Source organism: Heloderma suspectum, chromosome 2 (genome assembly GCF_057233095.1).
Source record: "Heloderma suspectum isolate Gila_16-S chromosome 2, 16-S_ref, whole genome shotgun sequence".
NCBI classification, from domain to species: domain Eukaryota; kingdom Metazoa; phylum Chordata; class Lepidosauria; order Squamata; family Helodermatidae; genus Heloderma; species Heloderma suspectum.
In genome coordinates, this window is record NC_139459.1 from 276,266,437 (window position 1) to 276,281,481 (window position 15,045).

General features: G+C 45.7%; 1 protein-coding gene across 3 annotated transcripts in view; it reads right to left on the bottom strand.

Annotated features, from left to right (window-relative positions):
- Positions 1 to 2,870: 2,870 nt before the first annotated feature.
- The window catches only part of RNF44 (ring finger protein 44), a 90,655-nt gene continuing 78,480 nt past the window's right edge, over positions 2,871 to 15,045 (bottom strand). Inside the window, exon 11 of one of the 3 annotated variants that reach the window (XM_084839336.1) lies at positions 2,871 to 14,997. In XM_084839336.1, coding sequence (XP_084695462.1) covers positions 14,935 to 14,997 — 63 coding nt within the window. In that variant the 3' untranslated portion in view covers positions 2,871 to 14,934. The remainder of the gene's footprint in view (positions 14,998 to 15,045) is intronic. The other 2 variants (XM_084839331.1, XM_084839332.1) reach the window with 2 other exon arrangements.

Here is a 15,045-nt window from a genome sequence, read left to right on the forward strand (position 1 = left end):
AAACTGGCTGGTTTTAGGAGTTAGGGAACAGTGCACAAAAGCATGTCAGACCCCAGAAAAAGGTGGATGCTGCGTTTGCTCAGGGCATGAGGAAATAGGCTGAGAGTCTGTAGGCCTTTAAAAAAAAGTCCTGAGCATTTCTGTTCCTCTCCCTTGGATGGTTTGAGTTCTGAGAGGAAAGCCATTTCTCATCCTGGCAGAACAAAGCCATTGGGAATAACACTTCCTGCCCCTTCTCCTTCGCTCCGGCCTCGTAGGTCCAGGAACTTATCTCCTCTTAATAGGTCCCTGAGAAGGAACCCTGGGACACATCATCTCCACACACTGACATACACAGGATGCTGTGTGTAGAGCAGGGAAGGGCAGAAGTATGTTGGGATCTACTGGTAGACTGGCAGCAGATTGGCAAGGGTTTCTCACTCCCAATAGTAACCAAAAGTCTCCACACCAAATGAGGTCACTGAAGGAGGCTTGGAGGGAAATGAGCAGGTTTGTGGGTGAAAGAACTGAGAACTCAATTCCGGCACGGAAGCACCATCTAAAGCTGAACATGTGCACAGGGGCACCCATTTTCTTAAATCTTAAGTTTACCTCTGGCTCCATAGCCTTTATTTTTTATTTGGGTCTGCTTGATATATCTTAAGATTCTAGCAAAAAGCAAAGTAAATCTGTAAGCCTGGTCTTCCTACCCCTGGTGTATGATTAAGACCCTAGCACTAGAATTGTCAAAATTTAACCAAAGTTTCTAGCCTTCCTGTAAAGCTTTGGCTGGGCAAAAGCAAGTGGTGGCTCTGCCTCTGTCTTAACTTTCTCCTAACAAGCACGTTAGCACAGTGACAGATTCTTTCTTGGAGGGCCACACCTCATGGCGACTTTGCGCCCCTTCCTAACGGCGTGCACTGTGCTCTTTTCCTACCCAGAGAAGGCATCAGCAGAAACCCCAGTGGTAGGTGCTTCCTCTGAGGAAGATACAGCCGTTTTGTATCACGGATAATAAATATTGGTGTGGTATCCACACTAACACTAGCTACAGTGCTGATAAGGTTTTTTTGGTGTGTGTACCAGCTCCTATTTGTCTGCTAGCCAAGACTATGTTGAGAGAGGGGGGCTACTCTGCCACCCTACTGATAAGCTTTTCCTTAGCAACTCCCTGCCTCTCACATGCTAGTGTGACTGGCTGATGCCTTACCTTTTATAGTGGTGCTGCCTGAAGATGCATCTTGATGAAACTTTGAAAGATGGATGTTCCCCTGTTCAGCAAACATCTCCAGAGCACAGAAGGGAAGACCTGTAAGAAGCCATTCATGAAGATGCTGGCAAAAAGGAAAAAGACTTCCTTTTAAAAAGATGAGGCAACTGGCGCATGCACTGCAATGGAGAGAACAGCTCTGATAGCGCCCAATAATAGTCTTCAGACACATGTAGGAAGAAAGCCAGACTATGAAGCACATGGTCTTCGATGTCTATATACTAATGCCCAGAGTATGGGAAACAGAACGAACTTGAACTCTTAATACAGGAGGGAAATTATGACTTGATAGGTATAACTGAGACTTGGTGGGATAACTCTCATGACTGGAATACAGCAATGGAAGGATATAACTTGTTCAAAAAACAGGAGGAACAGAAAGGGAGGTGGGGTTGCACTGTATGTGAAAAATACATATCTCCGCACAGAAATACAGGAGGATGAGCTTGGTAGCCCCATCGAGAGCATCTGGATCAAAATAAATGGAGCAAAGAATAAAAGGAGCCTGGTGGTCGGAGTCTACTACCGGCCAGCCAACCAAGGAGAAGACGAGGATAAAACTTTTGAAAAGCAAATAGCCAATGTTTTAAGGAAGCATGATGTAGTAGTAATGGGGGACTTCAATTTCCCCAATATTTGTTGGGAGACAAATTCTGCAAAACATGGCCCCTCCAGGAAATTCCTGACTTGTGTGGCGGATAACTTCCTCCTACAGAAAGTAGAGGAAGGAACTAGAGGATCGGCTATCCTTGACTTGATCCTAACCAACAGAGATGACTTAGTGGATAACGTAGAACGCTGGGGGAAAAGCGGCCGTGTTGTACTTGAGTTCTTGGTTCTAAGGGAAGCAAAAGCCGAATGTAGTCAAACGTGTACCCTGGATTTTAGGAAAGCTGATTTTAATAAACTCAGAACAATGATCAGTAAGGCCCCATGGCAAGCGACGCTAACGAGAGAAGGAGTCCAAGATGGGTGGGAGCTTTTAAAAAAGGAAATTCTCAAGGCACAATCACAAACAATTCCAACAAGAAGAAAAGGTGGAAGACAACAGAAGAACCCAAAGTGGCTTCACAAAAAGCTTAGGGATGACCTGAAAACAAAAAAGCACACATATAGGAAATGGAAAGAAGGCCAAGTAACAAAGGAAGAGTACAGGCAGGTAGCACAGAATTGCAGGGATGGCGTCAGGAAGGCTAAAGCTGAGAACGAGCTGAGGTTAGCGAGGGATGCTAAAAACAACAAAAAGGCTTTCTTCAGCTACGTGCATAGTAAAAGACAGAGGAAAGAAATGGTGGTTCAGCTATTAAATAAGGATGGCAAAATGATAACAGATGACAAAGAGAAGGCAGAGGTGCTCAATTCCTACTTTGGCTCAGTCTTCTCCCAAAAGAGGGTCTATGACCCCCCTGGCAAAGGCGAAGTACAGGCTGAAGGGGCAGGATTGCAGCTTGAGATTGATAGGCATATGGTCAAGGAACACCTAATTACTTTGAATGAGTTCAAATCTCCAGCGCCAGATGAACTGCATCCTAGAGTAATAAAGGAACTGGCAGAAGAACTCTCAGAACCACTGTCTATTCTCTTTGAGCAATCATGGAGGACGGGGGAAGTGCCAGATGACTGGAGGAGGGCTAATGTTGTCCCTGTCTTCAAAAAGGGTAAAAAGGAGGAACCTGGGAACTACAGGCCAGTCAGTCTGACATCAATCCCTGGGAAAATTCTGGAGCAGATTATAAAGCAATCTATCTGGAAGGACCTTGAAAACAATGCCGTGATTACTCGAAGCCAACATGGATTTGTCAAGAACAAGTCCTGCCAGACGAATCTGATCTCATTTTTTGATCAAGTCACCTCCCTTGTAGACCGTGGGAATCCTGTAGACATCATATACCTCGACTTCAGCAAAGCTTTCGACAAAGTGCCCCATGATATCCTGATGAGCAAACTAGCTCAAGGTGGGCTAGATGAAACAAGGATCCGGTGGATCCACAGTTGGCTACAGAATTGGACTCAAAGAGTGCTTATCAATGGGACCTTCTCAAACTGGGGAGAGGTAACAAGTGGGGTACTGCAGGGCTCAGTCCTGGGCCCAGTGCTCTTCAACATTTTTACTAATGACTTGGAGGAGGAGGTGCAGGGAATGCTGATCAAATTTGCAGATGACACAAAATTGGGCGGGATAGCTAATACTTTGGAAGACAGAAAGAAAATTCAAAGTGATCTGGATAGACTGGAGTGCTGGGCAGAAAACAAAAGAATGACATTTAATAGAGATAAATGCCAAGTTCTTCAGCTAGGAAAAAGAAACCAAATGCACAGTTACAAGATGGGGGATACGTGGCTCAACAACACTACAAGTGAGAAGGATCTTGGAAATGTTGTCGTTCACAAGCTGAATATGAGCCAACAATGTGATGTGGCTGCAAAAAAGGCAAATGCTCTTTTGGGCTGCATTAATAGAAGCATAGCTTCCAAATCCTGGGAAGTACTAGTTCCCCTCTGCTCAGCACTGGTTAGGCCTCATCTGGGGTACTGTGTCCAGTTCTGGGCACCACACTTTAAGAAGGATGCAGACACACTGGAGAGGGTTCAGAGGAGGGCAACAAAGATGATCAGGGGACTGGAAACAAAGCCCTATGAAGAGAGACTGAAAGAACTGGGCATGTTTAGCCTTGAGAAGACTGAGGGGAGATATGATAGTGCTCTTCAAGTACTTGAAAGATTGTCACAGAGAAGAAGGCCAGGATCTCTTCTTGATCATCCCAGAGTGCAGGACACGGAATAATGGGCTCAAGTTACAGGAAGCCAGATTCCGGCTGAACATCTGGAAAAACGTCCTGATGGTTAAGAGCAGTACAACAATGGAACCAATGACCTAGGGAGGTGGTGGGCTCTCCCACACCGGAGGCCTTCAAGACGAGGCTGGACAGCCATCTGTCGGGGATGCTCTGACTTGGATTCCTGCACTGAGCAGGGGGTTGGACTCGATGGCCTTGTAGGCCCCTTCCAACCCTACTATTCTATGATTCTCCGGATGTAGACTGCGGGCTGTATCCAGTGTTAGTCCTATTTAGAGTAGGCCCATTGAAATGAATGGGACTTAAGCCAGACTAATAGGGAATACAGTTCCACAGCTCCCATCCCTGATCATTAGCCATGCTGGCTGGGGCTGAGAGCTGGAGTTCAGCAACACCTGGAAGGCCACAGGTTCCTCACCCCTGGCCTTTCAAAGATTCTGGGGTTGTTAATGCTATACTGGCAGGAAGTAATCCAGAATACTCTAAGAACAACCAAGCTCTAAATCAAAGCTGGGTGGCAGGCAGGCTAGCTGGCTGCCCTTTGGCAGAAAAATGTAAGTAGAGCCAATTTAATCTGTCTTCAGATAGGGGATTTGCTTGAGTCAAGAGATAGCTGACGGACCACTCATCTATTCCAGTAGCCAACTTCCTTGGTAGCACATGCACATATAGTCTTGTGATCTCCTTTGCACAGTAGTAAAAGGAATATTTGTGATCTATGAGTTGGAGATTTTATGAACACATGAATTGAGAAGTTTAATGTGGAAGCCCCTTACCTCAAATGTCCTGAGGCTAGCTGTAGCTATATAGGGGTAAGGGAAAGCACATTATGCATTCTCAAAGGCATGGTCTTGTCATCTTAAGAGCAAAATGGTACTAGAAAGACTCATTGATAGCCTCTTGTCCAAGGATCCAAGAGGTCTGAATGGTTACCAGTATGGTTAATGAGCAGTGTCAAAGAAACTATTAAAAGACAGAACAAAATTCTTTAAATAAATTAGAAGCAGGAAACCAGCTAGGGAGGCAGGTGGACAACTGGATGACAAGGGAGTTAAGAGTGCTAAAAGAGGATGAGGAGATTGCAGAGAAGCTGAATATTTTGTATTCATTTTCAATGCAGAAGATGTAGGACAAATACCCATGCTGAACTGATATTTTTGTGATGGGAGTCTGAGGAACTGAGGCAAATAGTGATGACAAGTGATGGAAGTTCTAGGTTTTATTGACAAATGGAAAACAAATTACCAGGTGATGGTATCCAGCTGAGAGAGTTTAATTCAAATGTGAAATTGCTAATCATATGGCAAAATATGCTACAAGTCCCAAAGATTGCTATCTGTACCAAAGGACTGGAAAGTCACCAATGTAACACCCGTTTCTAAAAGGGATCCTGGAAATTACAGACCTGTTAGAATCATAGAATAGTCGGGTTGGAAGGGGCCTAGAACACTGTCGAGTCCAACCCCCTGCTCAATGCAGGAATCCAAGTCAAAGCATCCCCGACAGATGGCTGTCCAGCCTCATCTTGAATGCCTCCAGTGTGGGAGAGCCCACCACCTCCCTAGGTCATTGGTTCCATTGTCGTATTGCTCTAACAGTCAGGAAGTGTTTCCTGATGTTCAGCCAGAATCTGGCTTCCTGTAAGCTTTACATTCGTTCTGGATAAACTAGTGGAAAACGTGATTAAAAATAAAATTATCAAGCATATATAATTTGTTATGCTGAAGAATCGCCAAGGCTTCTGCAAAGGTAAGTCCTGTCTCACTAAACTTTTTAGAGTACTTGACAGTGTTGATAAATATATGAATGGGGTAATCCAGTAGACATTGTTTACCTGGACTTTAAAAGGGGGGGGGGTTGTTTTGTTTTTTTACAAAGTCCTTCACCAGGGTTTGCTGAACAAACGTAGAAGTCAAGGGATAAGAGATGTCCACTTATGGATTAGTAACTGGCCATTCAAATTGGTTGATATCACTACATCTTATGGTAGCAAATTCTATAGTTTAACTATGCACTGTGTAAAGGAGGACTTTTATCAGTCCTGAATCGCCCACCAGTCAGCTTCATGGGATGACCGTAGGTTCTCGTATTTTGAGAGAGGGAGAAAAATTGTCTCCCTATCCACTTTCTCCACACCATGCGTACTTTTGCACACCTCTTTCATGTCTCTCACTTGCCTTTTTTCTAAGCTAAACAGTACCAGATATTGTAACCTTTCCTCATAGGGGAGTTGCTCCAGCCCCTTGATCATTTTAGTTGCCCTTTTCCCAACTCTATGGTATCCTTTTTTAGGTGCAATGACCAGAACTGTACACAGTACTCCAAGTGTGGTCAACCATAGATTTCTATAAGGAGAGTATAACATTGGCAGTTTTAGTTTTGATTCCTAATTATGCCTAACATGGAATTTGTATTTTTCACAGCAGCTGTACACTAGCTCAACAACTTCATTGAGCTGTACACCACAACCCCAAGATGTCTGTCTTGGTCAGTCATTGCTAGTTCAGATCCCATCAGCATATACATGAAGTTGGGATTCTTTTGCCCCAATGTGCATTACTTTACACTTGCTTACATTGAACTGTATTTGCACTTTTGATGCCTGTTCACCCAGTTTAGAGATACTTTCGCAGATCTTCACAATCCTTTTTTGTTTCAACCACCCTAAATAGTTTGGTGTCATCAGCAGACTTGGCCACCTCCCTGCTCACTCCTAATTCCAGATCATTTATGAACAAGGTGGAAGTCATTGTTCCCAATACAGATCCCTGTGGGACCCCATGGTTTACATCCCTCCAGTGGGAGATTTTAATGTTTATTCTTACTCTCTGCTTTCTGTTCTTTAACCAGTTACTGATCCATAAAAGGACCTCTCTTATTCCATGACTGCTAGGTTTGCTCAGGAGTCTTTGGTGAGGGACTTCATCAAGTGCCTTTTAAAAAAAAAACCCTCAAGTAGACAATATCTACTGGATCACCCCTGTCCACATGTTTATAGACACTCTCGAAGGACTCTAAAAGATTAGTGGTTCAGGATTTGCCTTTACAGAAGCCATGATTCATTTTCAGCAGGATTTATCCTTCTATATGATCACTAATTTTATTTTGAATAATCCTTTCAACCAACTTATCTGGAACAGATATTAAGCTAACTGGCCTGTAATTTCTCAGATCCCTCTGGATACCTTTTTAATAATTGGCACTCCATTGGCATTCTCCAGTCCTCTGGTACAGAGGCTGATCTTAGGGACGTTACATAGACGATCAGCAATTTCACATTTGAGTTCTTTAACTCAAGATAGATAACTCTACGATAGGTAACATCTTAGGCCAGGAATTTATTAACTTCCAATTGGTCAATAAGGTCGAGAACATCATCTTTTGTCACCAGTATTTGCTTCAGTTCCTCAGACTCCCTTCCTGAAAACATCAGTTCAGGCACAGGTATCTCTCCTATATCTCCTGCGGTAAAGACAGAAATAAAAAGAATAAAGACAGATAAAAAAGATTTCATTCAGCTCCTTATCCTCCTTTAACTCCATTGTCACCCAATGGTCAAATTGCCTCCTTAGCTGGCTTCCCGCTTCTGATATAAAGAATTTATGTTCCTCAAAATGTTTTTTGCATCTGTTATTGTTTGCTTGCATTTCCTTTGCACAAGTGTGTGTTCCCTTTTGTTCCTCTTTGTTCTCATTTGGGCAAGACTTCCATTTTCTGAAGGAAGCCTTGTTTTCTCCAATGGCTTCCTTGACACTACTAGTTAACCATGCTGGTGACCTCTTGGACTTGGTGCTACCTTTCCTAAACTGTAGTACACATTCTAGCTGAGCTTCTATTATTGTGGTTTTGAGTGACCTCCAAGCATTTATGGTAAGGGGAGGCATAGAGGTGTATACAACTATGCATGGTGTGAAGAACACGGGTAAGGAGATGTTTTTCTGCCTCATACTATTAGTACTTTGGGTCATCCAATGAAACTAAATGGTGGGAGACTAAGGACAGATGAAAGAATTTATTTAGTGGAAGTGTTAAATCAAGATGAGCTCATCTCTTACGAGGAAGGCAATGTTTTAGCCACCCCCACCACAAGATCTGCTGAACACAAAGCTAGAGTGGTACAACTCCCTCTTCCTTATAGTGCGTTCCTGACACGTAGATTATAGTTCCTATCAGGAACCTGAAGAGATGGCTGTGTGCCAATTAAAGCCCTTTTTCACATTCTCTCTGGAAGTTAGCTCTGTAAACATAGGGACAAGGGCCTCAGATTCTAGGATCAGAGCTTACACTCCTGTTTTCGTACCAGAGTAAAAACAAAAAATTACAGTTGTGAATGTGAGAGTTTTAAATCCCTGGGCTTTTCATCAAAGTACAGAGATGGTCATCATCCTCTCCCACTAACCATTTCCACACTTTTTAACAAGGAAAGTGGTGCCTCAAGTGTGTGCACTATGCAGCATTCAAAACAGATGCAAGTAATTTGTTTCTAATGTTCAGATGGCTGTAGCCAAGATGGTTGTATGATGCAGCTTGCTGGGGGAGGAGGGCAGGATCCCATCTCAAAAAGAAATTGGGTTGAACCATTGCTAAAAGAAGCAAATACAAGGCTGGCAATGTGAATGGATTCACAGGTACAAGTCACCACTAAGGAAAAAGGACTCCCAGTAGGGAAGGGCATGGTCCCAAAAGATAGTCCGAGACCCAATAAGCCCCACATGGTAAGCTTGGAAGCCCAAATACAGAGTGCAGGCTGCGGTGTGGGCTGCACCACTTTTCTTTGTACAACTAACTAGCAGTAGATCATAGGAAGTGCAAGTGCAGTCAGCAAGGAACCCTAATTTATGGGGAAGCCTTTCAAATTTGGATCAAGTTCCAAGCAAGTACAGTTGCCTATATTTTTTCTGGTTAATATACACACCCCTTCTGTATGCTGTATAATTTGTATTTCCATTCTTCTCTTAAGAGAGCCTTCCACTTAGGCTGTTTTACTCTAGCTGTCCCAGAAGCATATTGGTGATCAGCTAAGAATGGTGATTAGTGAGTTTATTTCTTTAGTGATGTTATATTATGTATAACATTTTTTTTCTTGCCTTCATTTTTTAAACTTTATTTCAAAATAAATGTTCACAGAAGAGGCTTGTGGGACCAAAACAAAGGCTCCTCTAGTTCAGCATCCTGTTTCCCACAGTGGTGAAGCTGATGCCTCTGGGGAGGTCCATCAAGAGACATAAGGGCAACGGCCGTTTGCTACCATTGCTCTGAATCTGGAGGTTTCTAAGAGTCCTCGTGCCGACTAGCCATGGGCAGATCTATCCTCTGTGAATTGGTCCAAACATGCAAAAAGATGCCAGGTTCGATACTCCCTTATTCTAACTACAGCCATGTGTTTTATTTTACAGAACCCAGTCATGACATTTAACAGCCCAATGATCAACCACAAGCGAATCTGCACTCTAGTCCTGGGGCTCAAGGAACATAGCGAGTTTAAGTTTTGGAGAGAGTGGCTTCAGGTGGCAGGTGACTAGAATCAATAAAGACGCAAAATAATATATACCAAATTCCACATCTTAGCTTGCGCTTGGTTTCCTTTGCTATGGGAGGTGCAGCAGATAAGAACAATAACACTCACACAGGAGTGCTGGATCGTTCTTTCAAACTATAGGTGGCAGTGTCACATGCATCACTGAGTAGCTCACGGGAATGCCAAAAGTGCCCTACTGTTCCAACCCCTGAAAGTCTATGGACACCAGTTTAATGTTTCAGGAGCGCCATGATTTCACTGAAGCCTGTGAAGGAAGCCACTAGCTTAGCGTCTGGTATTTTGATGTGGCACCAATAATGAGAGCAATGGAGCAAGTTAGCTTTTAAGCACGGATTTGAGCATTTGTCATGATCGTTACTACTACTTGATAATCTTGTGAGCCACTTGTGGTGTTGTGGAAATTTTGGATGTGGGAAATCCCAACTGAAATCCTTGCTCAGGTACATGAAGTTTGCTCTCAGCCTAGTCTTGGCTAAATCAGAGCCCTAATGAGCCAGAAAACCATTTTTAGCTCCTTGGAGGAGGGACAGGAAACATCTAATAATAGTTATGTTAAAAACCTTCCTGATAGCACTGCCTCCACCAAGAGAAGAGACTGGCCTGCCCTCATTGGTATACATCATACATTTATTAGTGAATATCCCTCTCAAAATCAGCCACAACATTAAAAAAAATAATGATTGCACTACTTGGTCAAGCAGAACTAGCAACTTTCATTTTAAAAAAAGTACAAATCTGTTAAAAATTTCAATCAGTATAATACACATATATATAATACAACATACTAGTTATGTTAAATGCTACAAACCAATATGATTCCAATGGAATGGAAAAACAAACAAACACTTTTTTAGAGATTTAAGAACCTTTTTTTTCTCTATATATTAGCCTTTTTTCAAATACATACATGGGAAAAATGAGGTAACTGTAAATGTGCAAGTAACAGAGCAAAAAAAATTATATATATATATTTATAATATATATATAATATATATATATAAACTTTCTAACACAGAACAAATGCCCTGGTGCCCTACAGGGAGGCTCCTCTCCTTGTAGGGTGAAGCTGAGCTACCCCTCTGGAGGGCACGAGACTGGTATAAAAGAACAGTAAACAGTCCACTATCCCACCACAGGAAATCATTGGTAAACAGTGGCATCTACAGCGCAATCAGCAATCACAAACATCCTAAATAAATGTTTTAGTAATTTTTTTGTGTTTTTTTAGTTTTGTTTTAATGATAATAATTTTAGCTGCTCATTGGAATAAATTCTGCAGCACACGAGCTGTGAGCTTTCGAGTCACCATCAGAAGAACCGTAAGGCTTTTCTACCCTCCCCACCCCCAAATAACCTTTCTGAAAAGATGGCGGGGGAAGGAGAAGAGAGCACTGAAAGCGGGCGGGCGTCGGCACTATTCTGATTGGCTATAAATATAGAAACGCCTCCGGTGGGTTTTTTAAAATATATATATATACAGTAAAGACCTTTGGTTATTTGTGTCATGTGGAATAAGGTTTTGCTTTTGTTTTGTTTTTCCTTTAAGAGCTGTGAAACAAGGGGAAAGGCCAGGGAAGGAGGTGGGTTGGACACAAGGCACTGGCTTGACGTGGGAGGGGGAGAGGAGAATCAGTTGGTCACAGAAGGACGGGGATGAAGGAGCTGCTGGTGTCTGTGCAGTTTCACTATGGCAAGCGGCCCATTCCGCTGTGTATGCGCGCGTGCACGGGCCAGGACCTGGCTTAGGCGTCGAACTGCAGCTATCCTAACCCTCTGAAAAACCAGGGCGGGGGGGGGGGAGGAAGAGGTGAATTATTTGACCTTATCCACCGTATTATTTGACTGCACGGTAACCTGCATCAGCTAAAACACAAACGGCCCGGGGGGGCGGGGGGAGGGGAGAGAAGCAACCCTTTAAAAATACTAACCTCACTCATCACAAATTCATGTCACTGATTTTTTTTCCTAAAGAAAGCAAGCTGGGGCCTGCCCAGAGTTCAAGAGGTTAGTTAGTAATTTCCTGATCTAGCAGCAGGCCAGCTGCTTCTATCACATAGAGATTGCAAGTCAGTTGTAGCAAAACCGACCCGGATACTTCCTACCTACCTGCCCAGCTGTGTTCCTGACTAATCTAACTGCATACGCTGAGGGGTTGAAGTCCATTTTTATCCTGGACTACAACTGAAGAGGCCAAAGGAAGTTCCTAAACCCCACCTATCCTAGCACTATGACGACTTCCACATCTCAAAATGGGTCAAGAATCCCAGAAAGTGCTGGGGTGAAAACAGCTCCTCACCTCCGCCACACATGGCTGGGAGCACCAGGGCAAAGGGCCTGGCAACCCCAGCCACACTCGAGATTTCCCCATGCTTTAGAGGTAAGTATTGCTGAGAGCCGGTGTGCTCAGAGAAACACCGACAGCTACACTGTGCCTGCCCATAGATTTAAGAGAGGCTATGCCCTCCCTCCCCAGCCACCATCCCAGCTCAGAACACCCCAGTGGAAAGAGCTGAGTTGGAAGCCATGTTTCCCTTGCAAGCCCCACTCCTGGACTGGTCCAGCCCAATCAGACGAATGGGGCACGCCCCACCTACTCCATTCCTTAGTGCCTCTTTGTGGTCATGTGGCCCTTTGTCCCAGAACAGTCAGCCGCAGCTGCTTGGAAGCCAGCATGTGCACTGCGGGTCCTGAGTCATAAACGAACTCTACCCACTTGCTCTAGAGCAGTTAGGTGAAGGGGCAGGAGGAAGATGCCCCATTTATCTGGACAGGCCTGGGAATGGTTCCTGCTACGGCTGCTACTGCTAGATGAGCAGAGAAACCAGGGCCCCATCTTGGGCTCTCCCACAGCCACCGCTCTCATCTGCTGCCACCCACTTCAAAGGGGAGACCGTAAAGCCAGACTGTGACTGCCAGTTGGAGGAGGAGGTGGGCAGCAGAAGATGCAGAAGGAAAACACAACTCCACCTGGTGGCTGGTGGAGATCGAATTCTGACTGAGAGCCGCACTGCCAGACTTGCCACCTATAGGGTCACTAGTCAATGCAGGATGACACTCCCATGCTGGTAGTAGCTGCAGAGAAGGAAGGGGGTGTGGGAGAAAGGAGCATGGCAGCAGGGGTAGCTTCTCCCACCTCTGCAGCACCGTAATGGAGAAGCTGCACCTGCCAAACTCCTCCTTCCACAACAGCCATTAACTGCTCAGGAGCCCTGACAGATATAGACCCTTGCAACCTGACCTCCGGCTAAGTCCAGCAAGACCACGTGGCCTCCTCCGGGCCCAACCAGCTTTCGAATCAATCTCCAGTTTGGAGGGGAGGGAGGGGAAAGAGAAATGCCCCGAAAAGCGTTAACGGTCCTTGTGAGGCGTTGCGGACATGTGCAGTACAGTGCATGGCAGTAATCAGCTGAGCACAAAGAACTCCCTCTTCCCCACCCCCCATCACCCCACAGCTGGCTAGAGAGTTAGCCAATACCAAGTTCCAAGCTGGTCATAACATGCATGCATAATTTGTGAACATTTACATTAGGTTTTGTTGTCCTCTCCGAGTCTTCTGCCAGGCTTCAGAACACAAACCAACTACACGGTGAGGGCTTCTCTCTTGCTCCACGGTATAATCATGCAAAACAACTTTTAGTTTAACGATAACAGGTTTCTGTTAACATGGTGGCAGGTTGGTTGCTTTCTTGCTTCAAACCAGCAGGTGTTTTAGGTAGGATAGTGTATGTGTGCAGACACAGGAAGGCACACAACTTAAGTGTATGCTTGTCATGGCAAAACACCCCTAAGGTCTCTGACCCAGAGCACAAGCATCAGGCCATGCAGAAAAACCCACTGGGGTGGCGGTCGCAGTAGTAGGCCAAACCTGATTGGGGTGGAGGGAAGGGCAGAGCAAGAAAGGCAGGCAGGCGGGCAAGGAGGGAGCGAAACTGCCAGCCTGCTCTCATTCAAAAGGAAAGCAAGCCGATGCTGTATCACTGCACACAGCATCTTGGAGGCAGCAGGGGTCACCAGATGGGCTTTCTCCATGATAGCTAGTGCAAGGGCAGACAACAACAAGATTAATAAATAATTCCCCATCTGTTTTCTGCCCAGGATGCTGTTGCGGAGAGCCTCACAGCTGCCCAACAGCTTTCAGGGGCTTAGCCTGGGTTTGGTACAGAGGAGCAGGTGGGAATTACAATGGGAGGGTGGAAGGCTTCTGCTTCGGCCTGTTGAGCATCTCCCCCGTCCTGTGCAGGAGGAAAACAGGGAGAAAGAAAACACACAGGCACCCTCCTGGGAATAGTTTACAGCCAGTGGCGCAACCTTGATTTGGGGGAGGGGGTTCACAGGAATGGGCGGGGCACCCAAATGTAATAAAAAAAGTAACTGGGGTGTGTGTGCAAAGGGAAGGCAAGCGGAAGAGGCATCTGCTCTAACATGATTCTCAGTCCCAAGACACAGGCTCCATCCCTTTCTGTATGTAGCAAACAGAGCTGGCTGCTTTGTTACAGGGATTCTGACTTGCACACTTGTCCCCCTCCTCTTTTGAAGAAAAATGGGTCTTTCCCCCCAAATTGCTTCACAGCAATGACAAGGAGGGGCGGGGTGAGATATTGCTGGGTCCTGGTTCAGGCCTGTTTTCCCCGCCATCCCTCAGCTAGTTGTGAGAACAGCCCTGAACACCAGTCGGAATCTCAGCGAAGCATGGGCGGGGGGTGGTATGAGAAGCCAGAAGGCTGCAGTGTGTGGGTTGTGTACAGCAAACACCAGAAGGTGGCACTGGCCCATGATCTGTGTGGGGGCAGCCACAGCTGTTTCTGGCAAGGCCTCAGGCCGCTCACATCAGTGTTGCAACCAACCCTAACGCCCCGCTGCTGCCGCCGCCTGCCGTGCAGCACTGTGCTCTGGGCAAGTGGCTGGTGAATCAGGCACTTCCTCACCTGTCTCCCCGCCCTTGGAGCTGCTCTGCATTCGAGGGCCCAAAAGCGCCGCCACCAGAAGGGGATGAGTTCAGACTAAAATCAGGGTCAGACATCCACAGAACCAAAACCAAACAGGAAAGGAAAACCCAAAACCAAAAAGGAATGCAAACACCTGGAAAGTAATGGCGCAAAGGATGGAGAGTCTTTGGAGTGCGGAGCACATGGGGACACCTCCCCCTACAAAGCATGACACCGCGGAGCTGGCTCGACCACCAGGCCCAGTCCATGCCATGGGGTGAGGGGGAGGGGGTGTCATACATTGCTTATATTCTCACCACATCCCAGGAGAGGCCCCAGAGGCTGAGCACACAGGCTGGCCCAAGCCCCTGGTCCAAGGTCCGTATCCGGGAGTGAATTTGTGCAGCAGTGTGTCGACGAGCCTCACTCGGCCTCCCGGTGCACTTCTGAGGCATCTGCTCGGCAGATGGGGCATGTGCGGTTTGCCTGCAACGACCAAGGCAAGGATGCAAGTGTGAAACTACAGATGTGGCC